This window comes from Electrophorus electricus, chromosome 16 (assembly GCF_041902795.1).
Source record: "Electrophorus electricus isolate QZ-2024a chromosome 16, ASM4190279v1, whole genome shotgun sequence".
NCBI lineage: Eukaryota > Metazoa > Chordata > Actinopteri > Gymnotiformes > Gymnotidae > Electrophorus > Electrophorus electricus.
Window position 1 is genome coordinate 22,624,302 of NC_137512.1, and position 25,212 is coordinate 22,649,513.

Below are 25,212 nucleotides of genomic sequence, written 5' to 3' on the forward strand. Positions count from 1 at the left end.
TAAGAAACACAACACATGAAATGCACAAATAAAATGTTTGATAGTTTAATTTTTAGTTTATATTTGTGCTATGGCCTAAAGGTAATGAACAGAACTATTGGAATGTCATGTATCCTGTGATTATAAGAATGCGGCAATGAACTATACTTAAAATTATCTTAGTGGCCCAAGATGTGATAATTTCTGCAATTCATTAAACAAATAAATAACAAGAACTGATACATCCTGTGCACCGTCAGATGAATCCAGGCTAAGCCACGGACATAAAAAAATTAACTTACAGTGAACAGCACCAGAAATACTGTGTTCTGATGCCCAGTATTCTCACAGGTCAGTCAAAACATTATTTCACATTGTATGCAAAAACAACTTGTATAACTTAAGAATAAAAGACGCTCATTAAAATGCAACTCTTCCTATTGTAAAGTTTGACCTAAATCCTTACAGTCTCAGTGCAGTACTTTACAGGACACAGTGGGCGAAGACGATGGGTCTGAGGGCTTTCAGTCATGTATCCATTGGACTGGCTCCACTCCAGTGAAAGTACAGGAATGTTGGGACATTTATTCAATGAGCACCTGGTGCAGTATCATCTCTAAAGTGCTTACAGAAGTATATTAGCTAGGGGCTTTGCTTTAAATGCAAGTTTACCATCTTTCAGTTATAATACTTCATTTAAATACACACATACAGTATAATTTACAGCCCTATAGTGCAGACAGACAAATCAAGGGGTGAGGCTTGAGTCTCTTGATATTGGACTTTTTCAAGAAAAGGAAGCTGTGATTGGAGGAAGTCCACTTTTGTTGCTGTGATGTCTTTGCACATGGAGATGTCCAGTGTCTTCAGTCTCTTACAGTACCGTGCTATAAGGTGCAGGCATCTGTTTAAACACAAGAGCCATCATTAAACAGAATGACTCCTGATTTTAAATGATTAGTGTAACAGTGCTATATTGTTGTCCAAATTACAGTGTTTTGTTTTCTTTAGCAACCAGGTCTTGTCTGCACAAGCTGATCCTCTCCAACAAGCTCGGCACATTACACACGGGTCTTCAGTACCCAGTCCTGGATAACTGCACCCTTAACCCTTTTCAAGTTGACGAATCAGGTGTATTAGACGCGGGTGGAAAGCACACTCTCTGAACCGTGGTTCTGCACTCGGCTTAGCGGCTTGGTGGGGTGGGGTGGGGTGGAGTGGGGCAGGAGGGGGTGTGTGCTAAGCTCACCTGTCTGTGATTGCTTCGCAGCAGGCGAGCTGCAGGTGCTGGAGTCTAGGCAGCTGGAGCAGGGCGTGTTCCAGGCCCTTGTCGCTTATCCGGGCACAGCGGCTCAGCGCCAGGCTGGTCAGGCAGCGGCAGTGGCAAGCCACTGATGCCAGGCCCTCATCCGTCATCTCTGTCAGCATGGAGAGAGACAGCGTCTGGAGCGTGGGGAAACGCAGCACCTGCAGAAGGGAGGTCCGGGTCAGGAATACTCTAAAGACTGCCCTGGCTACTGCTGCCATTGTGGGAAAAATTTGTAACTTTATTTTTATTACGCATGTAATAACTACGCACTGATATTCCTGGCTTACATCAGAGTAAGAGCAGAGTGAATATATCACTGTGTTGCTACACTTTGTTACTCTGCATATTAAAACGCAAATACTGGCATACTGCACCAGTACCGCGTGCATCGCCAGATCACCCTTGCCTTGCTTTAGAGCTTTACAATGGCTGAATGCGAATACGGTCCCACGGGTGCCACTTTCGACAGCACTGAACGTTTAATGACTGCAGCAAAGAGGAGCGACCACACACCTGCGTTATGCTGGCATCGGTCAGCTTGAGGCAGGCAGACAGGTCGAGCTCCTGTAGGCCCCGCAGGGCCAGCAACGATGTCCCGTCCTGCTGCCGGAAGGCCCCCAGGTCCTCCTTTGTCACCAGCTGCCGCTTCTCCTCCAACAGCATATTGGGGGGCTTAAAGAAGCCCATGTTCCCGAAGGTCCTCGTCAAGCTGGGTTGCTTGTCCTCCGGCATGCTCTGAGCATGGGAAAGGACGTTTGACTGGTTTTCCTCTGTGCCATTTGATTAAATAAAATACCCCTCTGGTTACATTTACAGCATTTAGCAGACGCTCTTATCCAGAGCAACTTACAAAAGTGCTTTGTAGTTTACTCATAGAATATATTCTAGCCAGTACAGCAGGTTAGAGTCCAAGATACCAATGAACTAGAATACCACTGAAATACAGGCATCAATGCAGACGCCTAGAAGTGCAAAATACATGAGCTCTAACTCAGACAATGATAAGTGCAATAAACAGTAAGTACTAGAGATTGTTAGTCAACATCTGTGTAATAAACAATACCAATGAAGACTAACGGACTCTGCAGTCCGGACAGAAAGCAGAAGTTCGTTCCACCATCTGGGTGCATTTTACGGCATTTAGCAAACAAAGAGTGAAATGCAAAAGTGCTGTCATCTACTCAGATAATGCATCGTAGACAGAACTAATAGGTCACATTCCAAATACCAATCAACTGCTAGTCAATGTCGAAACCTAGAAATAAAGAATTACAAAATGAACACACGAGCGCAATGCCAAACATGCCTGTAGAGGAAGAACAGCACGTAGCAGGCTGCATTAGTGAAGCCTTGACAAAAAGACTGAACAAGCACCTGGCTAGCCTTGAGAGAGAGGGCTGAATCCTCTTCAAGTTTCAGAAAAGAAAACTGCATGGCCGAGGTCACATTTGAAACATCATGGTGAGGGTCAGTGCAGTGAGAGGACCACGGTGAGGGTCAGTGCAGTATACATGTCATGAGTAACTGATTTGGGTACCCCTTATAATGCCCTGCATGTTCCAAAAATGTTCCAAAGACAAATCATGAAGATAAATCATAAAAAGAAATTCACAATACTACAGTGTGCTGCATTTTAACATCTTACACCTGTAGATTTGGTGAAATGATCAAATCTATTATCTATCCATTGCTGCATGTTAGACTTGTTAGCCGCACGTTATGCCATAATCTTTCACTCCGTAAGCAAAGTGTAGCTATGAACCACTTTCAAAAACAGCTGGGTTGCTGCTGCGTGGATGCCACGATAACCAAATGACTTTCTCCTAACAACTATGCAAGTCCCTAACTGAACTACACAAACTGCTCTCACACGCCAGTGCTCACGCAAATGAGCCACACTCAGCACGTCCCCAAGCCAAGCATGGCCACGGCTCACCATATCTCTGGTGAGCCCGTCACTTCTGGCTGGCTCCAGCAGTCCTAGCAAGCCCCAGTCTGTGATCTCCTTGCAGTAGGCCAGCCGTAGCACCTGCAGGCCGGGCAGGAAGGAGGCAATGGCATGCACACTCAGGTCGGTCAGGCACACGCAGGAAGTTAGGTCCAGCTCTCGCAGGCCAGAGCCCAGCAGCTGGGCCAGAGAGTACACAGTGGCATCCTGACAGGAAACAGGGAGGCTCGTTAGGTAACAAAATGAAGAAATAATATTGATTATAATTTTTAAAAAAAATGTCAATATTGTTGTGATGAAACTTTACTGGCAAAACCTTGTGGGGAAAAAAACGTGGCACTACAGAAATGCTTCTAGTAGGTGCTCCAGATGGTCATGAAAAGAAAAAGTTCACCCAAAATTACTAACCCAGTTAGCAGGACCAGTGAAGGAAAGCCAGTTAGCTTTGTCAATTTCTCTCAATTTTATAAAACAGCCCCCTGCTGTCTAACCTATCACAGCCCCTGTACTGTACTCATGGCTCCTCCTCCCAGCCCTTCTGCTCACTCTCAGGTAGGTGCAGCTCCTGAGGCTGAGGGTCTGAAGCTGAGCCCGAGGTGGCGGACGGGACAGCCCCTTCACCAGCTCTGCCCCGCTCACGTGGAGACACTCGGCCAGGCGCAGAGTCCTCAGAGCGGGCAGTGCGGCCAGGTCCGCCAGGCCCTTGTCTGTCACCCTCCAGTCCTGGGAGAGGGAGAGGGCCCGCAGCTCGCGGAGGTGGCCGACGGCCAGCACGCTGCAGCTAGTCAGTTCGGTGCAGGCGCTCAGGTCGAGGCAGCGTAGGCCCCGCTGGTGCCGGCACAGCAGCTCCACCGAGTGGTCCGTCAGCTCCCGGCAGCCACGCAGGCCCAGCTCCTCCAGACGCAGGCCCGGCACCCGGGCCAGGCAGAGCAGCGACGAGGGCGTGATGCCCGTGGAGCTCAGGTCCAGGGCACGCAGCGTCGCCGCCTGGTCCTGGAGGAGACGGAGGAGGTTACGCAGAGACAGCATGGCCGATGAGCCCTGGCCCACCGCGCAGCCCCGGTACGGGTCGAACTCAAAGGCGATGTGGCAGCCGGCCAGAGCCAGCCGTCGGAGCCTCGGGGTGCAACCTGTCAGACGGTTGAAGGTCAGGTCAGAGAGGTAACGGAGATTGGACAGGTCCAGCTCCTCTAGGTTGTTCAGGCCTGTGCGTACCTATGGGTGAGGAACACAGTTCAGATTAAGACTGGCAACTAACAGTGAAAGTTAAAGCTTTTAATCACCATTTTTGGATTTGGATTAAACAATTCCCTTATAAGGCACTCTAGCTTCACCACACACATCATTAGAAACACCTACCTCGTGGTTACACTGGTACATGGTATATGTGGTTCAGTTATCTGATGCAGTACCCAATTTATGTGTTAGGCAACCTGTAGGTCTAAAACTACAGTCAATTTCAGACCACAGTGGTGTGTGTGTTTCAGGGCCCTAGTCCTGTGGGTCATCAGTGGTGTGTGTGTGTTTCAGGGCACCAGTCCTACTGGAGCTCATGATGTTCGCTGACGAAGAACTGAAGACGTCACCTGCTGCCGGTGCCGTTCCTGACAAAGGAAGGTCCCGGACATGAAGATGCTGTCGAGGCCACTGAGGTCCAGCTTCCGCAGACTGGTCAGGTGGGGCAGCAGGCCCAGGAGGGACGACTCCGTGACGCTGCTGCCAGGCAGAGCCAGGCTCTCCAGCCGCGGGCCGAGGTGGATGGCTACCTCCACCAGCAGCTGCCGCGACAGGCAGGAGCCGTCCAGGTGGCTGATGGCGATGCGGCGGCAAAGCCGGCGAGCGAGCCCGCGAACGAACCTCAGCGAAGTCGCTGTGGCGGGGAAACTGAAGGTCATGTTTCTCTGAAAGAATGGAGAGGAATGAGGACGAAAGTGCAACATCATAGAAAAAGGGTGATGGAGGCCAGAATAAAGCACAAAGAACCTGGAACTGGTGGTCATGGCTTGCTTCATACCAGCTTCGGCAGACCAGCGAGGCCTCTTTCCGGTCTGACACATGAAGGAAGCTTAGAATGTGCGAAATGACCTGGGACGAAGGGAGGAAATCTGTGAGTTTACAAGACCTTGTAAAAAGAACTGTGTAATTCGTATCTCTTCCAGAAACCTACTTCTTTCAGAAAGAAGTTTTAAAAATACCAGCATGCACGATCGTGATTAAGTTTTATGGATTTTCTTCGATACTGGAGTTATTTCCAAAGGTGTGAACAGTCACCTGGTAAACGTAGCAGAAGATTAGCTTTAGGGAACACGGGCTAGCTGGCCAACTCACCTCAAGTGGCAGCTCTGGAGTTTCCATGGTTAGTCACTCACTGCCCAATGCAGCCCTGCAGCGAGGAGCGAGCGTCATGTCCTGTGTACTCGCACCCAGAATGGGGCTGCGCGCTCAATGTCCACACGCGCTCTCTTCTATAGTTCCAACTTCTATAGACAACTAGCGAGCGAGCGTTACTGCCATCAACCTGGAAAACTTTGCAACCACGAACTTCTAATTTTGTGATATGGCTTTATCTTCATTGTCCATTCGTCTAATTCTGTTTCACACGGGAAAACACGAATATAAAATACGACGCTCACCAATGAATAAGCATGAACAGAAAATAAGAACAGCTAGAGGTCGTGCAGCGCGACACGATGTCACGTGAAAGCTGGAAAGGGCGTCTGGGTGACGTAATTGTCCGGCAAAACGTGCCGATGCTTCTTCTCACCAGCAGGTGGAGATGTTTTAGGTTTAATTTGTAGGTCCTGAGGCGAACTGAAATACAATATGTTAAGACAACAGCAAATGAGAATAAAATATAATATAAAGTTCTCAAAAACTAAACAAAGCCACACCAGTAGGTAACTGGGCACAATAACCGCTATTTATTAAAGTACGCTGAAATCCGTTTAAGAAGATAATCAGAATTTGCATGTTAAGGGTATTATCATGTTAGACAATTAACTTCACAAACAGGTCATTTTTGATTATGAATAATATACAATACAGGCAATGTAAGAAGCTGGCTGGTTATAATCTAATTAGCATCCAAATGTAACTATACACTGCAAGTGTATGCAGTATTCTGTAACTACACACTACAAAATTTAAAAAGTGTAACTACACACTGCAAAATATATAAACATTCTATATTTAAGGAGCCAAACAAATAACAATAAAAATACACTCCATTTGTACTGTATGCTGTGACTTCAGATACAAAACAAAAGTCAGCAAGTCAAAACTGACTGATGAAGAGCTAGTCATTTCATGAAACGCATCAGCCACCTCTCCTGCGATATAACATCCTGTTTTATTTCGCTGCTTATTAACAGCAGTACAGTCTATCAGGAACACCCAACTCTGTTCTCTCTCCCTACATCTGGATGTCATAAAGTGAAGGTTCTCTGGAGTCTGTCCCACCCCTCTCTTTCCTTCAGACAGAATGCACAGATGCCAAGCAGTAAAGTTAGAGCAACTATTCATCTTTCCTCCTCAGTGGGGTGAACTACAGTTGAAACTACAGCTTCATGTGTTTTCTGTTTCAGGCATTCATGTCTCCGCGTCATTCCCTAACACCCTATTTATCTTTCAGGTTGAGTTTTAAATATGCTTTATGGAGACAAAGTACTTTTATATGAGTGGTTCTAAAGTTACTCCCCTCCTAAAGACTGAAACTGGCTGGCTTCCTTCTGTATCGGGTCATATTTGATTATGTATTTACTTAAATTTGTTTGTCTAAAGAATATATCTGTGACATTTTCTGCATGAAACACATCTGCTCTGTTAGCTCCAGTATAGTCTATGGTGCCTCAGAGACTCAAACACCAAAAATAACTGAGCACTATTGTGGTATGCATGCCAGCAAATGAGTCCTGGCATACATTTATGGGGATTTAAGAATTATTCTGTACTGCACCAACACAGAGAACTCTAAATGATTTTTCACAAGCATCTCATTGAACTCACTGAACTCTAACAGCCAAGAGACAGAGGCACTTACGTAATGCCAAGAGTAAAGAGATGGGTGTAGCTCTCCTCTTCAAGAGTACTGAACGCCATGTCGGTATCTTTAAGGCACTTGGCATTGTGATAGGGACATTTTGAGCATATAGAGGGGTAAAGCTAAAGACTTTGGCCTTAGAGAGACCTAGAACGGTACACTGAAATAAAAGTAACAATCTATTGCTGAACTATTGTGCCTGTGTGAAAACCTTCATAGTAGACTCGCTATAGCTATTGCAGACATAGGCCTCCTTAATCATAAGTAAGATCCATCAGTTGTAAAAAGAGAAAAAAAAAATTTGAATAAAGATTTATTGCAGTGTTTGGAAGTATTTAGAAATACCATCACCACATATGATAATACGTAGGGACATGGTATCATCATTAAATGAATCACAACAGAAGTCTCTTGACCCTGGCCTGCCCAGAGGGTACTCACATGATCCCTGCAGGAGTTAGTGGTATGACTGAGAATGCTTTCCTACAACAGTACCAGTGCTACTCTGAGTTAGTGCTAGTTATATACCAGTACTTCCAGTCTGTCCTGCACATTTTTGTGCTTTTCCTAATCAAACACACCAATATCAACTCATAGGATAACAATTACCAGTTCCTTCTTTTGCTGACTCAGGTGAGAACTCAGAAAAAGCAAACATGTGCACAGTGAACTTGGTTTTACATGATAGTCCATCCAGATTATCTCCTGTCTCCCTTCAAACAAGGTGAGGAAGATGAGGAAACAGTCAAACTGACCCTCCACACTCTCAGTATGCACTTGTGGACTGAGCGGTAGTCAACAGACAAATTCACAGTGAAAGGCAGAGCTCATTCACACTGAGTTCTGTTTCTAGGTCAGTCCTCCATCTTGTCCCCTCCCACAATTTCCCGCTCGTCCAGAGGAGGGCCGTTTCCAAGGTAGGAGGGGCTGGCGACCGCTCCCTGCATGGAGCTGTCTGAGATCTGGGAGAGAACATCAGCTTCTTTTTCCAAGCACTGCCCATGGAGTGGGGAGGCAGGCAGCACAGACGAACAGCCAGACGGCTGCTCGGGCGAACAGATTAGAGAGAACGTGTGTCAAGCGTGGTTTAGGAGATTTTGAACAAAATTGGAGTTATTATTTTGATATAGTTTCTTTATCACTGCCTTACAGTAATAATGTAAGCCAATATGGTGTGTGTGTGTGTGTGTGTGTGTGTGTGTGTGTGTGTGTGTAAACCTGTAGGGAGATGCTGGACTTATTGGTCTTCTCCTTCAGCTTGGCCAGTGTGCCTCGGAGGCCCGATTTCTCAGTCATCTCCAGCGCTGCTTTGAAGAGTTTGGGGGTCTCAGCACGGGGCCAAATCACAGGCACTGGCTCCTTTCTTTCCTCCTGTTGTTTTGCCGGCTTCTTATCTGCCAGCATCTTCCTGCCCAGCACAGAGCAGCACATCAGACAACACTCAGCCAAACACCACATCAGTGTCTGCACCCAAACCCATACACCACTCAGCCAAACACCACATCAGTGTCTGCACCCAAACCCATACACCACTCAGCCAAACACCACATCAGTGTCTGCACCCAAACCCATACACCACTCAGCCAAACACCACATCAGTGTCTGCACCCAAACCCATACACCACTGGGCCAAACACCGCATCACTGTCTGCACCCAAACCCATACACCACTGGGCCAAACACCGCATCACTGTCTGCACCCAAACCCATACACCACTGGGCCAAACACCGCATCACTGTCTGCACCCAAACCCATACACCACTGGGCCAAACACCGCATCACTGTCTGCACCCAAACCCATACACCACTCAGCCAAACACCGCATCACTGTCTGCACCCAAACCCATACACCACTGGGCCAAACACCGCATCACTGTCTGCACCCAAACCCATACACCACTGGGCCAAACACTGCATCACTGTCTGCACCCAAACCCATACACCACTGGGCCAAACACCGCATCACTGTCTGCACCCAAACCCATACACCACTGGGCCAAACACCGCATCACTGTCTGCACCCAAACCCATACACCACTGGGCCAAACACCGCATCACTGTCTGCACCCAAACTCAAACGCCACTCGGCCAAACTCAACATTAGTGTCTGCACCCAAACCTAAACTCCACAGAAGGCAGTTGGAATTTTGAGCTGAACAATATTACAACGGAAGTGCTTAAAATATAAAAGCAGACGGTGAATTTGGTGGATTTGGTAAGCTTTATGATGCGGTCGGTACTCTCACTTTGCCTTCTTGCGGAGCAGTTTCTGAGACTCCGGATAGTGCACCAGGATTTCGTTAAGGTCCTTCTTGTCCAGGATGAAGAGATTGGCGAAGCCATGCGCTATGACGTTGGCTGTCCGTCGGTTTCCCCCTCCCACTGCCAACAGGCTTCATGCCAGCGAGACAGACACGAAGATAAAGGATTACATCCATGGCTGACAGACACACCCACCTAGGAACTTTGAGCTAATTCACACACGCCTATCTCTTTATGTTTCTTTTTTTGCTTTCTTTAATCCACAATCGATGGACGAAAGACATTGACCTATAAGTAAAATTCTAATTCTGGGAGAAATCTTCACCTGATTTCGCCAAACACTGATCCTGCTTTCAGAGTCACAAATACAGTCTTTCCGTCCGGACCGCCAACCACTTGAACCTCCCCTGACTTGATGATGTACATCTCTCGGCCTACCTCATCCTGTGTGACATAAGGAGAGACAAGGAGAATGATTTAGAGTGGAATAAATATTTTCCAGTAACACAAGTTGAATAATGATATTTTAAAAAACTGGAATGTGCCAGTGAGTTGAAAAGCTGTGTTCCAAGGTCAGCTGACAGCTGTGGGTTTCGGTGATCAGCTAGCAATTTGAAACCCACCAGCGAATTGTAAGAATACCAGTGTCCCTGCATCTCGTCAGTGGTAACACACGTTGTAATGAACACACAAGGACTCTTTCTGTTAGCTGAGGAATCCGATGGTACCTTTTTGCAGACGTAGTCCCCAGGAAGGTACACGACTGACCTGAGCCTTTTCAACATGTCATAGATCATCTGTCTGTCACACCCCTGAGAATAGCATAACACACACAGACAGGGCATCGTGGTGAGATACAAAGTGATAGGGAGAGAAAGAGACCAACAATGGACACCGTGTGAACTGCAGAGGCCCGGACACACTAAGGCCCCAGTAGGCTTGAAAAAATTGATATGACCCAACGTCCACACGACATTAGCCATAGTACTACATATTCCTTATCTCACATTGTCCATACCTCAAAGAGGGGCACTTTGCTGACAATAGAGTAGTTCACATCCACCGCTATATCCAGTCTCATCTTGTCTGGCAACTGTACTAGCAACTCCTGTTCATCTATATGCATAATGATAAAGAGATGTTAGCTATGACTCTGTAGACCTCTGTAGATGATCAAATGAAAAAGATCTCACCCAAGCTTTTAACCAGTGCAGATTTTATTTTAATTTCAGCTCTGGATACACCTGAGCCAGGTACTTATTATTCTTCTGATCTTGATTAATATTACTTCACATGTTTCACATGTGTGCATGAGAAGGAAAAACAACACAACAACAACAAAAAAGCTGGCAAACAGGCCACAGAAACTAGGAATGAAGATGCTTTCATGTTACCCAGCATGCCCTGAGACTGCCATGTGTAGTTGTACCAGGTTTTCACACGGTTCTGCACGTCTCTGGGGATGCGGTTGGAGCTCATGTACTTCACCGTGCTGTCCATGCGCGAGCGGTAGTGCGTCTGATCTGCCGTGGCCGCCCCCACCACGTCTCTCATCTAATACCAAAGCCAATCAGCTTTACCAGGCCCTTTAACTGATCCTACATTTGACCAATCCATCGAGAATAATCCAATGCACCCAGCCTCATATTTAAATGATAAGCACTGTACCTGACCAATCATGATGGAGAAGGCAAATACCCCGATAAAGTAGTTAATGAGCTGAAAGACGATTTCAGAGAGATTGGTCGGGTCCGGCAGTCCACCAATAGTGATCAGAGTCTTCACGGCGAAGTAGTAGCAACGTATGTAACTAAATAAAAGGAAAAGAAATACACAATGCACTGCAGTACTGAAAAGAGAATCATCTAAACGACACACTGTAGGACCCAAACTAACACATACGCAGTGCCCTTGCCGTCGTATACCCAGTGTGTAGAGCCTAGTCCTTGGTAGGCAGAAACCCAGTAATAGAGACAGGCATTGCAGTGAAGGGAATAGAGTAGGTAGGTGGTGGTCCGGATGACTCTGCCAACCGAAGGCAACATAGGAAAGAGATGATGAGGATGATCACAGCATCTTAAAGCAAGTCAAACATGGCTGTCAGATGCTTACACTCACCTGTACACATAGGCTTTGTTCAAAATGGCCTCCAGGCGAACATTGAACTCAAAGAAAGACAAGATCTAAACGACAAGAGAGGTGGGTTCTGAATGACCTCGACGCTTATTTATATAAGCTTTACCTTTTAAAAATCAGCTTTCAGGAACTTGCGAAAAAAAAAAGAGCTAATACTGGTGATAATGACTACAAACTTGCCATTAAGTTTGAAATTATGTGTTCAATTACATTGCGTTAACTGGCTACCAGCAGCTTTTACATATTGTCAGCCATGGCATGAAGTTTAGCTTAACATTTCCTTTAGTAACAGAAACAGAATGTGCTGTGTGTAAGGCCTGCCTTCAGTAACCGTGGCCAGCGGAGGAGGGGGTTGATCCCTACTCTGAGGTAGAACAACTCCAGGGGGATGAGACTGGCAATGTCCAGCTGCAAGGATTCCAACAACAAGCGTAAAAAGTGACTGAACAGTCTCTGGACATCAGCAAGAATGTCGGATATAGAGGGAAATTAAAGCACACCTCTGTGTAGTTTATGTGGGCTGTTCGAGACCAGAGATATGCAGTTACCTTAAATCGCAGGGCTTTCATGTAATTTTCTCTCATTTCCTTTTTGTCACTCTAGGAAAACACAAAAAAAAAACCCCACAGAAGTTAGCAGCAGATTCAGCGCAGCAGCTTCTGACTCGTAGTGGCTCTGGTCTTCCAGCTGGACGCACCACTATGTCTCCACCACGGATGAACTGCAGGCGAGGCTGGAATACCAGGATGTCCAGGATGTAGATGGTGTCACACAGGTAGTCAGCCAGCAGCCACAGGTGGATGTTGTCCGGGGTCTGAAAGGGGAAGGCCCAGCGGACCGGGATCATCCACAAGTTCCAGTTCCAGGCCAGAGTGACGAAGAAGAGCCACAGCACATACACCAGATCTATGGACACAGACACAGGACACACACGGCACCACTGTAAACTGGAAAATCCTGGTCATTCAAATTATAGTAGCATAGTTTGTTTGAAAGCCCACATCATGGGATTTCAACTTCAGCCCTGCTGACCCACTGCCCTGCGTAGATTCTGGTTTTCCCAGTTCCATGTCTGATCCAACTCCCGAAGGGCTTGGTAACGAGGTAATGAGCTGATCAGGTGTGTTAGGCAGCTGGTCACCAGGACTGGAGCAAAACTCTAGAGGTGAGAAGCCCTGCCCCATACACTATATATTTGACCATAATGCTAATGATGCTGCTTCATAGTATTAACTCTCTAAAAAGAGAATTGGTGAGGAGAGAGGGCATATTAAAAAACAACACTACTTGATGTTAATCAGTGCAGCGTTGCTGCTGACTGGACACAATGTGGCTCTGCTTGGCAAAGTTCTTTTTTTGTTAGACAGAGCATGTTACAGACAGAGGAATGGGGAAGGAAAGAAGGTATATGTAAGGAGAACTGATTACATCTGACATGGATGGATGTGTGTGTGTGTGTGTGTGTGTAAGAAGAGGAAGAAGAGGGAGGCAGCAGGTGAGGAAGGATCTTACTGGTGAAGGGATCGATGCTGGCTGGGAAGCGGTACTGAAGCAAGCGCCCGATCCTGGACTGAGGCTTCACCTTAAAGCACAGCACCCTCATATACTGCTCCTTGGACACATCCTCCTCAGTGGGAGCATCCTGTGTCTCCTCCTCCACCTTTGGCTCCTCCACAGGCTCAGGAGGAGGCACTGGGGCTGTTTTTACAGAGGCTGGGTTGGGGAAAAGAACATGTGGAAAGATATCAGCTCAGCTCAGCTTCTTAATGGTGGTAATATTGTTACTCAGATGGGCTCATAAAGGAGGTGTAGAAAGTCTGCAGGTGTTCAAATGGTGCAGTTAGGATTATGGGTAAAGTCACAGACAGAAATAGGGTTAGGATTAGGCTAGCATTTTAGAGTAGTGCTATCTTTAAAACTCATGAACATGAGTGCAGGTGCCCGGCCATATGTGAGGCTCTTTGTTTAAGCCCAGAAACAGAAAATGATGACTCTTCCACCGCGCTTCACATGACACTTTATCAAATATTAAAACAAATCCTTTCTTTTAAACATCACTTTGCAGATACTGTAAAGCATCACCATTGCTACCCACATCTGCAACGTCCTGGCCTGTCCTGCGTGTGTGTGTGTGTGTGTGTGTGTGTAATCTTATATGGGCTCCAGGAGATTAGAGTAGGTTTGTCTCACTGCCAGATGGCGTGTCGTCATCTGAGTCATCAGGGTCAATGAGCTTCTCCTTCACGCGCTCTGTCCTCTCTTTGAAAAGCTTGACCAGTTCCTGAAGACGCTCATTCACCACCATGCTGGCCTGACTGGACACAGATGCTGGACGCTCCTTCCCACTGCCAAAGCACACAGCCAGTACATCCAGCTCAGCACTGCACACACTCACCATGTTGCTAGCATGTCACACTACTTTTTTACTCTCTATCTATCTATCTATCTATCTATCTATCTATCTATCTATCTATCTATCTATCTATCTATCTATCTATCTATCTATCTATCTATCTATCTATCTATCTATCTATCTATCTATCTATCTATCTGTCTATCTGTCTGTCTGTCTGTCTGTCTGTCTGTCTGCCTGTCTCCCTGCCTGCCTGCTGTCTGCATCACAGATGTACAGATAAGTGAGTGTGTCATTAGTGTCAGGTCCTGGCAGGGTTCTGCAGTAGTGTTATGCTCAGCTGGTTGGTTTACCCTTCATCGCCACTCGTGATGCTACTCTGGCTTGGCCAGGCGTACACTGTGGTCTCCAGTTCCTCCTCTTCCTCATCTCCAGATGAGTACAGCTTCTTTCTGTCAGAGACCCAGGGAAACACTGAGCACCAGTCTGTCTGTTTGCTGCCGTCTTTATGAGTTGTTCTCCTAGCTTCCTGCTTCAGTAGCCTGCAGCATGATTGCTGTTCAACTCATCGCTGATAATCCAACATGTAAACTGATGTAACTGAGTTCTTATTATTAGCTACAACACAGTAGCACAAACTCATAAGACACCAAGCCCAAAATTCACAAATTAAGAAATTGGAGGGTTTTGTGAAGAATGTCTTGAGAAAGGATACATAACACAGAGATAAATGAAAGTGAATGGATGTAGATGGATAAGGGCAGTGGATAATGATTTTTGTCATGTGTGAAAAACACCAAGACACTTTCAAAAAAATAACTTCATGAGTCTAGGATGATGTAATGAGTCCATATCATGGATGATATTAAACATCTTACATTTTGGTCCAAATAGTTTGTGGTTTTCTGTCCCTGACACCAGCATAGTTTTCATCCATCAGGTTGTGTGTGTGTGTGTGTGTGTGTGTGTGTGTGTGTGTGTGTGTGTGTGTGTGTGTGTGTGTGTGTGTGTGTGTGTGTGTGTGTGTGTGCATGCATGCACGTGCGTGGGTGTGTGCGTATGTGCGTGCGTGCATGCGTGTGTGTGTGCGTGTATGCAGAGAACAATCCCCCCAAAAAATATACACAATAATATTATCAGTATAAAATTGTTTGCAAACGAAACTGATACAGTAAGCAAAAGCCAATGTTCAATGCCTTAATGCTCATATTATGTGTAGCTTTACCACAGAGACAACACATCAGGCTCACAAACTAGTATTTTGAATGGTGCTGAACAGTCTGTGCCTTGACTAGTGGCATAACAGTGGGTTTGAACCTGGGTCGGCTTGCTTTTGGGACTCCAGGCACGGTGAGGGTCTTAAGGTTGGGGTCCTGTGGGGTGAAGATCTGGGGCATGTGATGGGATGTTGCACCTTGCTGCTCAGTGTCTGAATCCATATCCTCCACGTTTACAGCTGGATGACTGCTTAGCCTGGAGCCAGCTGCATGGGAAACCACAGCAGAATAAAACCAACACTCCTCCCAGAGGGATGCTAGTATCTGCCAGGCACAGATCAAAACTGGTCCCCAACCAGAACAGTTCTCAATGTTTACCCAGACCCATTAAGCTATGTGATGCTGTTTGGTCCATAAAATAAATAAATAAATAAATAAATAATTTTTTATTGTGCGCACAGCTGCTCAAAAAGCTAAATAAAATGCATTTGATTACATTTTGTACAAGTGTATCACATATCATTGTAGGTCCTGACTGCATCAAAGCACTATTAGATGGTAGATGGTAATGTGCAGTAGCTAGGAATGTAATGCACAGCATGTGTAGATCACCTGAATGCCTAGCAGAATTGGACTCGTCCTCGACGTGAAAGGCGGGGTTGGAGAGGCCAGACTGATGGGTGGGGCTGAGGGGGGGCAGGTGTGGGTATGAAGGCACATTGGGCAGGTCCAGGGTGGAGCCAGGGGGTGAAGGGGTGAAGGTGCGCGGGGTGTGCATGGGGGACTGGCGGACCAGGTGAGCCAGCTCCAGGTCCCTCTGCTGGGGCTGCTGCTGGGGCTGGAACTTAGACATTCTGCAGAGGTCTGAGTCCGCTCAGGTGACTCTGGAGGGCAGCGGAACACCGTCCAGCACACTGCCTAACACTCGACAGACGTTGCGGAACGTCGGACAGGTGCTGAGGAATGCTGGAAAGGTGTTGCGGAAGGTTGGTCAGGTGCTGCGGAATGTTGGATAGTTGTACTAAAATGCCGGACAGCGGTGAAGTAAAACTGGGAAGTTGTTGGCCGAAGACGGAAAAGTGGTGGGAAAAAGTGGGACGTTTTTGGGGGAGGGAAGGGAAAAGCTGGGGGAATTTGCGAATGCGCTCGGAGATATGCTGGGGAATATGGGCGAGCCCCTCAGGCAGTTGGCTGAACCACGTGGGTAAGGAGGGCAGCTGCTGGGTGAGCTGGTACGGGGAGAGCTTGGGCATAAGGGGCACTCTAGGCAGGGTGATGTGGTTCTCTTTCAGCAGCTGGTCGAAGCAATCGAGGCACACAGGCATACCAGGAATGTGCATGAAGCAGGCTCTCAGTGCATCACACCAGGAGTGCCCTGCTAGCAGAGTGGACAGCATCAGCACCAAACAGCAGGCCATGTAGTAGAAACATCAGACAATCCCAAAACTAAGGTCATGAACGCATAAAAATTCCTTTTACATCTGAAATGCAACGTATTTTTTGTTTTATAAGTCGCTTTGGAAAAAAAGCACCTTCCACTGGAATAAATGGAAATGGAAATAGAAATGGAAATAAGTGAAAACCTACCACCAGATGCCTCCTCATTTATTGTCTAAATACATAAAAAAAGAAATTTAAAAAAGTGAAGAGAGACAAGCTGTTGAGGAGCAACAAAAATACAAGTGAATAGCACAGGATGTGCAGTTATTAACTTCAGAGTAAAACACAGAGCCAAAGCAGGAGCAACGCTTAACATGTACAGGTGAGGATCTAACAGTGCTGGTTAAGTGAGACCAAGCACCCAGCCTCACCTCAGCAATGGTGTGGGACACTCCAGCACTGTCAGTGGCCCGAGGCTTCTGGGTAATTGGAGCTGCTTCTGATTCAGCCACTGATGAGTCCTCAGAGTCCTCAGAGTCCTCAGACTCTGATTCCTCAGACTCTGATTCCTCAGACTCTGATTCCTCTATGTCCTCGGCTGGAGAGGCTTCTGCTCTGGCTGGTCTGGGAGAAGTGGATTCAGGCCTTGAGGCGGTCTTGGGTTCGGGCTCTGCTTCTGGAGGAGGGGATCGGAACTCAGGTTCTTCTACAGGGGTGTCTATTGGAGGGCCTTCTGCAACCTCTTCTGGATCAACTGTTTCCTCTTCTGGATCCTCTATTTCCCCTTCTGGGCCCTCCTCTACACCTTCTGGATTTTCTGCCACCTGTTGTGGTTCATCTGCTGCAGCTGCTGCCTTCTCTGGGTCTTCTGTTCTTGCTGGATTTTCTACAATCTCTTCTACCTCTTCAACCTCCAGGACAAACTTCTCAACTGGAGATATTTTCTGACATCTGTAGGACACACACACACACACACACACACACACACACACACACACACACACACACACACACACACACACACACACACACCTAAGCATGCTGATATTACAATAATGTAACAAACATATTATGCCATGTTACAAATGACGTTTAAATGATATTTATTAATGCATTTCTTTAGCAACAGATTTTGTATCATGCAGTCTTACCATTTATAAAACAATTTTACACCCAAAATATGACAGTTAGTTATGAAATAAGGATTGCGAGAAATAATAGTGATCACTATAGTCAGCAGTCTTAATCATTAAGTATAAACTTACTCTGAGATCCGGCGTCAGCTCCAAGTAATATATTTTTCACAATTGATTGGGCGATTAATCATTCAAATTATCATATTAATTAACCGCCAATTGATAGTAGCTTAATATCCGATAATATTTATTTCGTGTTTGCTGTCTAAATATTCGCCGGAGGTTATGTACCCCTGTCATCCATCATTGCGACGAAGCGGAAAAACAAGTACTGGATGCTCGATCGGTAACTAGGCAACCGTCACGGAGGGAGCAGCCGTTTCTAAGGGATGACATTCTGTTGCCAGTCCTGGATGACATTATGTATTAATAATTTACTATGGCGATTCTTAAATCCGGCGATAACATACTGTATCAAGCACAGATACAAAGAAATACATTCTAGAAATGAAAGTCATGATGTAAGCTAATAGCCTTATTTTTGTGCCCTAGTTCTCTAGATCATAACAAAAAGAGCTTAGCGTGTACTCAATGACACTTGAATATTAAGGTTCCAAGAAGTTTAGTACGAAGGCCACACGAATCCTTAAGGCGCTTCTACTTGGCCAGCAGATGGTGCTGAGGACGTACGTCAGAGACAGCTCGATCGAGTCCGCTAAAAGCTTTATTTCTCCGCAACAGAAAGTGAAATGAACCTAACTGCAGCTGTACTGAATAGGGTACTGTTTACGCTGATTTTTCCGTGTTGTTGTTGTTTTTTATAGCTGTCCTCTCTTCTATAAATATATACTCTGTACCTATGAGCTTCTAGTTCTTTACACCTTAACCTTGAAGTTAGATGACTGATGGTAACTTGTCTTGTTCTCTGTACAACCTGCCACATTTGCGGTCTGTTTTATAAATGGCCTCGTTAATTATTATTTTTTTAAAGGCAGATGCTGAGTGGCTATTTTGTGCAAGTATATATGAGTGCAGACGTATTTATCCTGCCCTGCAAAATGAAGAGGCCATGAAAGAGTCAAATAAAAGCTGACAATGTACGCAGGGTGCAGGATGACGGTCAACTGCCCTCAGATTACAGCAGTGATGTCAGGACTGGGGGATTACAAATTACAATTCGCTGTAATATAATTGGCATCATATCTGGCACCGTTTCGGAGTAGGAGTGCCTAAGAAATGAATGCGTATTGATTCTCTCCAAATGACTGGATATTAAGCACCTTTTCTTAGAGTAGTTTGATTACTTAATCTCAAGTGTCATGTTTAATGTAAATCTAAAGTAAATGTTTTAACATTTTGTAACTTCAGACTTACTCAGACTCATTAAAGATTTGACTATTATTTTACAGTTTGAAAACAGAAATCAGCAGATTTAAGAAGGTTTATTCTAGTTTAGCAAAAATAAGCCATTCTTCAAAAGCTAGGAAATGGGTATAACAATTTAGGAGGCATTCTGTATTTTTTTCTGGCTTATAGATCTAAATTCTTTTTTGCTTGCTTTTAAATTGTTTCAGCAGAGTTCTGGTCTTTATGCTAACCTAGTGGTTAGCATAAAGCCTCTGACACTCATCTATACATACATCTACACATATCTATATTCACTTTAATCTATGTAAGCATAAAGTTTGAGTTTCCAAAATTTTAAGATGTCCATATATGAAACAAATATGCAGGAAAAGATGGACTTACTCAGGACTTTTACTCTGTAAGATTTCGACTTCATTCTCTTCCTCCTGCAGAGAAAGTAACCTGACACACAGGAAGATGAGTGTCTGACAAGTGTGCTACTATTACTGCATAATGCATATAATGCTTATGTTTGTGTGCACACGTGCACGTACACATGCATACACATGCAGGCTTGACGATGTGTGCATATAAAAGGCTCTCCTACACACCAAAAGAATGCATTCAATTGAACTTCAATTTTGTGAGACCTCTCTTAAACCAGTGTGTGTGTGTGTGTGTGTGTGCGTGTGTGTGTGTGTGTGTGTGTGTGTAATTACACGTCTTTGCCTTCTGCCTCTGCCTCCATCTCCAGGACGGTGGTGTGTACGGTTATTGTGCCTCTAGCCAGCTCTCTGATAGCTAACACGGCCGTCTGTCTGGCCACATCCTCGACCATCCTCAGCATCTCCAGACGCTCCTGCCGCAGCCTGGTTCACACACAGCAGCAGCAGGAGCAGCTCTCAACAATGTCCACTCCATTAGCTTCACTTCAGTCCCTCATGGTCCGTTTCAAAATGCTTACGATTAGTTTGGAAATACCAGAACCTTTTGATCACTGAGAGAACCTAAGAGAACCACATCTAACCTTTCCTCCAGTGTCGCCATGGCACTCTCCTCTGCCTCTTTCCTGATGCCCTCAACGAAAGGTGTCCATCGTCCGGTTTGCGTTTCGGCATTTTCATGCTGCGTTCTTGGCTCTGCTGCTGACGAGCGAACATTCGAAGTGTCCACTGGTTCCGGTTCCATTCGCTGCATCTCTTGCGAAGTGACCAACTGTGAAGACTGAACCAGGGGCTCCGTATCTAAGTCCTCAAGGACCAGGTCTGTGGGAGAAGATCTAACATGAACAGCTGGCAGCACACACAGCAAGAAGATACAGTCAGGCACGTGGTCCCTGGGTGTTTTGGTGTACTTAAAAGTAGGCACTTGAGTGTGGGTTCAAAATTACAGTGTTTTTTTAAAATGTTTTTGTAATGAATGCATCTAGAGGGAAGCACGGTTTGGGAACAGGTCACCACTTACATTAAGATTCATGTATACAGACTGAATACACAGCAGTTTACCACCAGAATGTCAGAATAACAACCCACTAATAAACTTTAGCTGTATAGCTTTACAAAGGCAGCTTGCAAATGCATGCCATATGCATGAGTGAAGACAACAGAGTGACACTGAATTAACACAATCGAGGAAAACTGGAACAGCTGCATGCATGCTACATGTTTTTTTACTACATGTGCACATCGAATATGACTTAGAATGTCAAAATGTGTATCATTAATTTTGATTGTATAAGATTATCTTTAAGGGTTAAGATGCAAACCATATACAGGCCACATTTCCATCATTTCCATTAGCTCTGTAGAAACATGATCTCGTATATGGAGGAAATTCTGGGCCACATCTATGAATGTTCATATTTGTAATGTTTCATTTCTCTTGCACCTTTTCTGCTTGTTGTTTCTGAAGCAGTTCAAAAACAAACATTTGTGTGGCTGAATGATCACTGAATTATGAGCAACATAAACCCATCCATGTGTTACACTGATGTATTCAAGAGCACATCTACAGTCTTAATAAAATGATAGAAAATAAAAAATAATGCTGATGCACACTACACATACAATATACTCTGCGTAGCTGCCACACGTATAAAGACAAGCATTACAACGTGATTTTGTAGCTGCTAGATTGTTTTCTTGACTTCTGCATTTGAGGCTGTATTTAGATACCATGGTGAAAAACTCTGATCAGATTTACTTTTCATGGGTTTTGTGGGTTTAGACACATGAGGCTTGCTGAAATTACTGTCAGCAAAGGAAGGCAGAATGGTGGTGGTTTTAGATATTCCATTGCGTACATCAGATATGCATCAGATAAACGTCTATAAAATCGGATATACATAAGATAATGAAAAACTCAGTTTTGATTATCAGTCTAAGTGTGTGGTATGCCTGACTGCCCTGAGCTTTGGGACATGCCAAACTCTTTCCCAGTCTTCTCTTCCTGCTTTTGTTTAAGGGGTCCTCAGTGGCCTCCCCCCAGGAACAGAGGGATAAAAGGGACAGGATTAGAGTTTAGCCCGAGTTTGACCCGGAACCGACCCGACATCTGCCTGGCACGTGAAGCGACTGAAGCAGCCTTCGCTGTTACTGTCTGAGACTAACACTGCCTGCGGTGTTTGCATGTGATCTGCTGGTTATATAAGAGGACGCCTTCTGCTGTTGTTCATGCGGAGAGCCTCACAAGAAGTTTCGAAAGCATGCTGTCATTTCTGGCGCCTCTCAGTTGTAACACGTGAGCACATAACGCAAGGGAGGAAAGCAACAAAACATTTTTACTCACCATTTTGTACAACCCGCACGACATCCTGAGAAAAGCCGGAAATGTAAGGTAAGTCACGGAAAAATGAGGGACACATTTAAAGGATGCCAAAGGATTGCCTTTACCTCACACACCCTGTGATCCTCCTTGTTTCTTATGACAGGCTTTGGAATGGTCAGTCCCAGACCATGCGCAATCCATCCCATCATTTGTCTACTGTGGGAGACAAAGTGATACAAGTCTCCTTCTATGATAAGCAGTTATCACACATACTTTATATACCATATGGGAAGAAAAGCAGGACTTGCTGTGAATGCGGGCCTGATGTGCTATTGACTTACTTGACTTTTGTGTCAACCTCCAATAAACTATTACCAGATTCAGGGGGATGTGAGAATGCTGCAGACAAAAAGAAGCTGGAGCTGTTTGAGACTGAACGAGTGACTCACTTCAGCGCCTATAAAGGCATCTGAAACTAATTGCAATAGTTAACAGTAATGAATACAACCAGAAACTACATTTTAAAAATCATTTGAATGACATTAGAAATATATTCTCCACATCAGTCTTATAAGGCCTGATTGTCCAGTATTTGATGGCCTGTTCTGGTACTTGTGCAGGTGGTACCTTTGTCTGAGGAGTGTGAAGATTTTTGCGAGCTGTGAGCTGGGTAGTCTGGTAGGTGGGGAATGTGATGGCAAAGAGAGTTCTGGAATCCACTCCTCATCCACTTCACCATTCTGTAGGCACCAGAAAGAGAGCAACACTTCATAAAACAGAGAATGTCACCGTATAGGTGGTGGAATGAAGTGAAGGCCTCCATCAGCCTGGGGCAGGACACTTGCAAAGCCACTGGACAACCATTTTAACACGCCACTCTGCATGCTGCACGGGTACAAAGGGGGATTGGTAAAGTGCTGGGGTTCGGTGTCCTGTGAAGGTCAGAGACGAAGCCCTACACTCACCTGTCCTGGGACGACTCTGAGGCTTGGTCGTCCTGTCTGCTTGAGCTTACTGACTTCAGCTTTCCTGCAGCCATGCAATTAAATATAAGAAAAGATAATGACATAGGCCTTCAACCAAAAGAATTTTTGCTTAAAATCTGATTAGCAGTGGAATGGTCCCGTACCTCTGTTCACCGATGCTGTCCCACCAGCCTATTGATCAAGAGCAGGACAGAATGAGAAAGAAGTGATTACGATTGAAGAAGTTATATGCAATTTAAAGTATGATCCCTGCCTAGTTGCTTCTCATACAAACATGGAGTGAGCAGAACTTGCTGTCATTCTGTACCTTGTCATTTTATACCTCGAGCTTGCTGTGTAAAGATGGTGGGTTAGTGGATTTGGGAGGGTTGTATGTTTCGTTTGTATGTGCGTGTGAGAGCAGCAGTCAGCCCTTACTGAGACAGTGTGTCCTCGCTCTCCATCTCTCTGGGCTTGTGACACCTCTCTCACCATCCAGTTAAACATTCTGACACATACACAGTGCTTTGGTTAGACGACCAGGTTAAGAACATTTACACATGCACTCCCTCACGGCGTGTATATGGTACATGAACAATGGCTTTACACTCGGCTCTATTCATTGGGGGTTGGGCTTTGTTGATATTAAGGTATTTTTTGTCATAATAAATTGACATTGCCTGTTAACACACTACACCAGAATCTGTGATTCCCCATGTGGAAAACCCCCAGGATGCCCCCATCTATTTTAATACCCTGGTCTGGGGCAAGTGTGGCTAGTCTCCAGGGAAACTCCACAACAGGGGCAAGAATAGAATGAAGGAAAGTTCTTTCCATGACCATCCTCAAAAAAAAAAAAGAGAGAGGCACTGATAACCTTCAGGCCGAACAGTGGGCCTTGCGTAAGAGACAGGAAGTGAGGAAACTCTTACACAGTCTGACAGTAATACTCTAATATATATTTCTTATATACTTTTCTTATATATGCTGTCACAGACTATTGACAACACCATTGGATTTAATTTATAGTATAGAAGAGTCTATTAAATCTAACTCAAGACAATTCAAATAAACTTATTTTTATATACATGTTTTTAACACAAAAATTAACTGCTCCTTGGACAAATAAATGGAGAAGTCTACTTCTATTTCTGGAACTGTATTTTGACTGTTGGGTTCTTAGAACTTCATCAAAAAGTGTTCCCCATTCACTCTCCTTATATTCTAAACCCATAATGCTAATAAAATGCTAATGAGAACAAAAATATGAACCTTGCCTTTATCATAGACTGATGGCAAACAACTGCAGAAGGTGATTGTTCAAGAATCGTAATAAAACACTGTCCCATACTGCACTTTCTCCTGCCAATCACGAGATCTATTGCTGCTCTTTTAAGGCTTGCTGTGGTACAGTCCTTTTCCGCTTGTCTCCAGTTCACACAAACACATGGAAGACTCTGAAATGAACAGCCCTCTCCAGCGTTAGGTGCCATTTGATTAACCTGTATGAGGGAAATTAATGCAGGGTTGGAAGTCCTTACCCCTCAATACTGTCTGTGAATTTACAAAAAATCATATTCAGTGGTTAAATGTGTCATTTCATCTGCAATACATTACTAAACTCTCCTTCAATTTACTGTAGTTGTTTCATCCACTTTTCCTAACACAAATATTTATTATTGAGATAGTTACATCTAACTAATGCTAAGTTAGCTATTTAACTAAAGAGAGATTCATATTGAAATAAACGTTTCTCTTAGTCACAAGGCAGTTTTCTTAAAAGTTCACTTAAAACAAGCGCTCTAGAAAAAACAAAGAAAGAACTTAAATCTGCAGCCCTCAGCAATCTTCATCCAAAAATCATGTCCGGCCAATCCCTTTGTCCTCAGAAACCCAAGGGTCGGGTGGGATGGTTAAACCAGTGGGATTAGCAATGAAGCAGGATAACAAAAAATAAGAATATTTCAAAATGTGGCCGTTCCTACCTACTCTCTCAGCAGCTGTGGTAATCCCAGAGAGGACTGAGAAGAGCCCAGGGCACACTCCTGTGATTTGTGTGTGGATTAGGATTGAAGACTAGGATAATGGGATTACAGCCTGAATTACTGCTCTGCTCAACATGGACTGAGCAATAATAATTTTTTTTAAATGGCGGAGAGCTCCACAGAGTGGATATAGACATGAAAGAGCCCCACAGTCTGAAATCATTCAAGTTTTCAAAAAAACTTTAATCATCAGAATAGATATCATTTTACAGTTGTGAGGTGATTAGCTTCTAGGGAGCTGCCCAGATGGTACATTACTGCATTACTGCAATAATCCACAGTCCAGATGCTGGATTACTCTGCACTCTCTTTATTGTGCTGGATTTCTT

At 45.0% G+C, this 25,212-nt stretch overlaps 2 protein-coding genes across 2 annotated transcripts; both read right to left on the reverse strand.

The window, feature by feature from the left end:
• Positions 1 to 29: 29 nt before the first annotated feature.
• On the reverse strand, positions 30 to 5,988 carry fbxl9 (F-box and leucine rich repeat protein). The gene is made up of 8 exons (XM_035532084.2): positions 5,565 to 5,988; positions 5,220 to 5,321; positions 4,823 to 5,137; positions 3,783 to 4,451; positions 3,225 to 3,443; positions 1,802 to 2,023; positions 1,229 to 1,446; positions 30 to 883 (listed from the first exon to the last, which is right to left on the reverse strand). Exons 1-8 carry the CDS (start codon positions 5,589 to 5,591, stop codon positions 700 to 702), a joined length of 1,956 nt encoding a protein of 651 aa, XP_035387977.2. The 5' UTR covers positions 5,592 to 5,988; the 3' UTR covers positions 30 to 699.
• A 1,587-nt stretch (positions 5,989 to 7,575) lies between these two features.
• LOC113583361 (uncharacterized) lies at positions 7,576 to 24,815 on the reverse strand. The gene is given in 32 exon segments (XM_081698538.1): positions 7,576 to 8,318; positions 8,494 to 8,683; positions 9,523 to 9,669; positions 9,864 to 9,982; positions 10,267 to 10,350; positions 10,557 to 10,654; positions 10,933 to 11,092; positions 11,207 to 11,348; positions 11,441 to 11,563; positions 11,657 to 11,721; positions 11,996 to 12,082; positions 12,223 to 12,273; positions 12,372 to 12,580; positions 13,187 to 13,387; positions 13,865 to 14,019; positions 14,381 to 14,479; positions 15,345 to 15,510; positions 15,857 to 16,094; positions 16,096 to 16,622; positions 16,832 to 16,856; positions 17,056 to 17,575; positions 19,510 to 19,569; positions 19,827 to 19,976; positions 20,135 to 20,372; positions 21,895 to 21,919; positions 21,999 to 22,089; positions 22,215 to 22,272; positions 22,501 to 22,613; positions 22,839 to 22,902; positions 23,003 to 23,030; positions 23,277 to 23,346; positions 24,116 to 24,815. Coding segments are annotated over 31 exon segments (4,479 nt in total). The 5' UTR covers positions 23,334 to 23,346; positions 24,116 to 24,815; the 3' UTR covers positions 7,576 to 8,129.
• Positions 24,816 to 25,212: the final 397 nt, after the last annotated feature.

Excerpts from the sequence above, each read along its gene's own strand:
- fbxl9 (XM_035532084.2), bottom strand. The coding sequence starts at position 5,591 with ATGGAAACTCCAGAGCTGCCACTTGAG. Across the intron at positions 1,447-1,801 it reads CCGATGCCAGCATAACGCAG|GTGCTGCGTTTCCCCACGCT; the intron begins GTGTGTGGTCGC and ends TCCCTTCTGCAG. Across the intron at positions 884-1,228 it reads TGCGAAGCAATCACAGACAG|ATGCCTGCACCTTATAGCAC; the intron begins GTGAGCTTAGCA and ends GTGTTTAAACAG.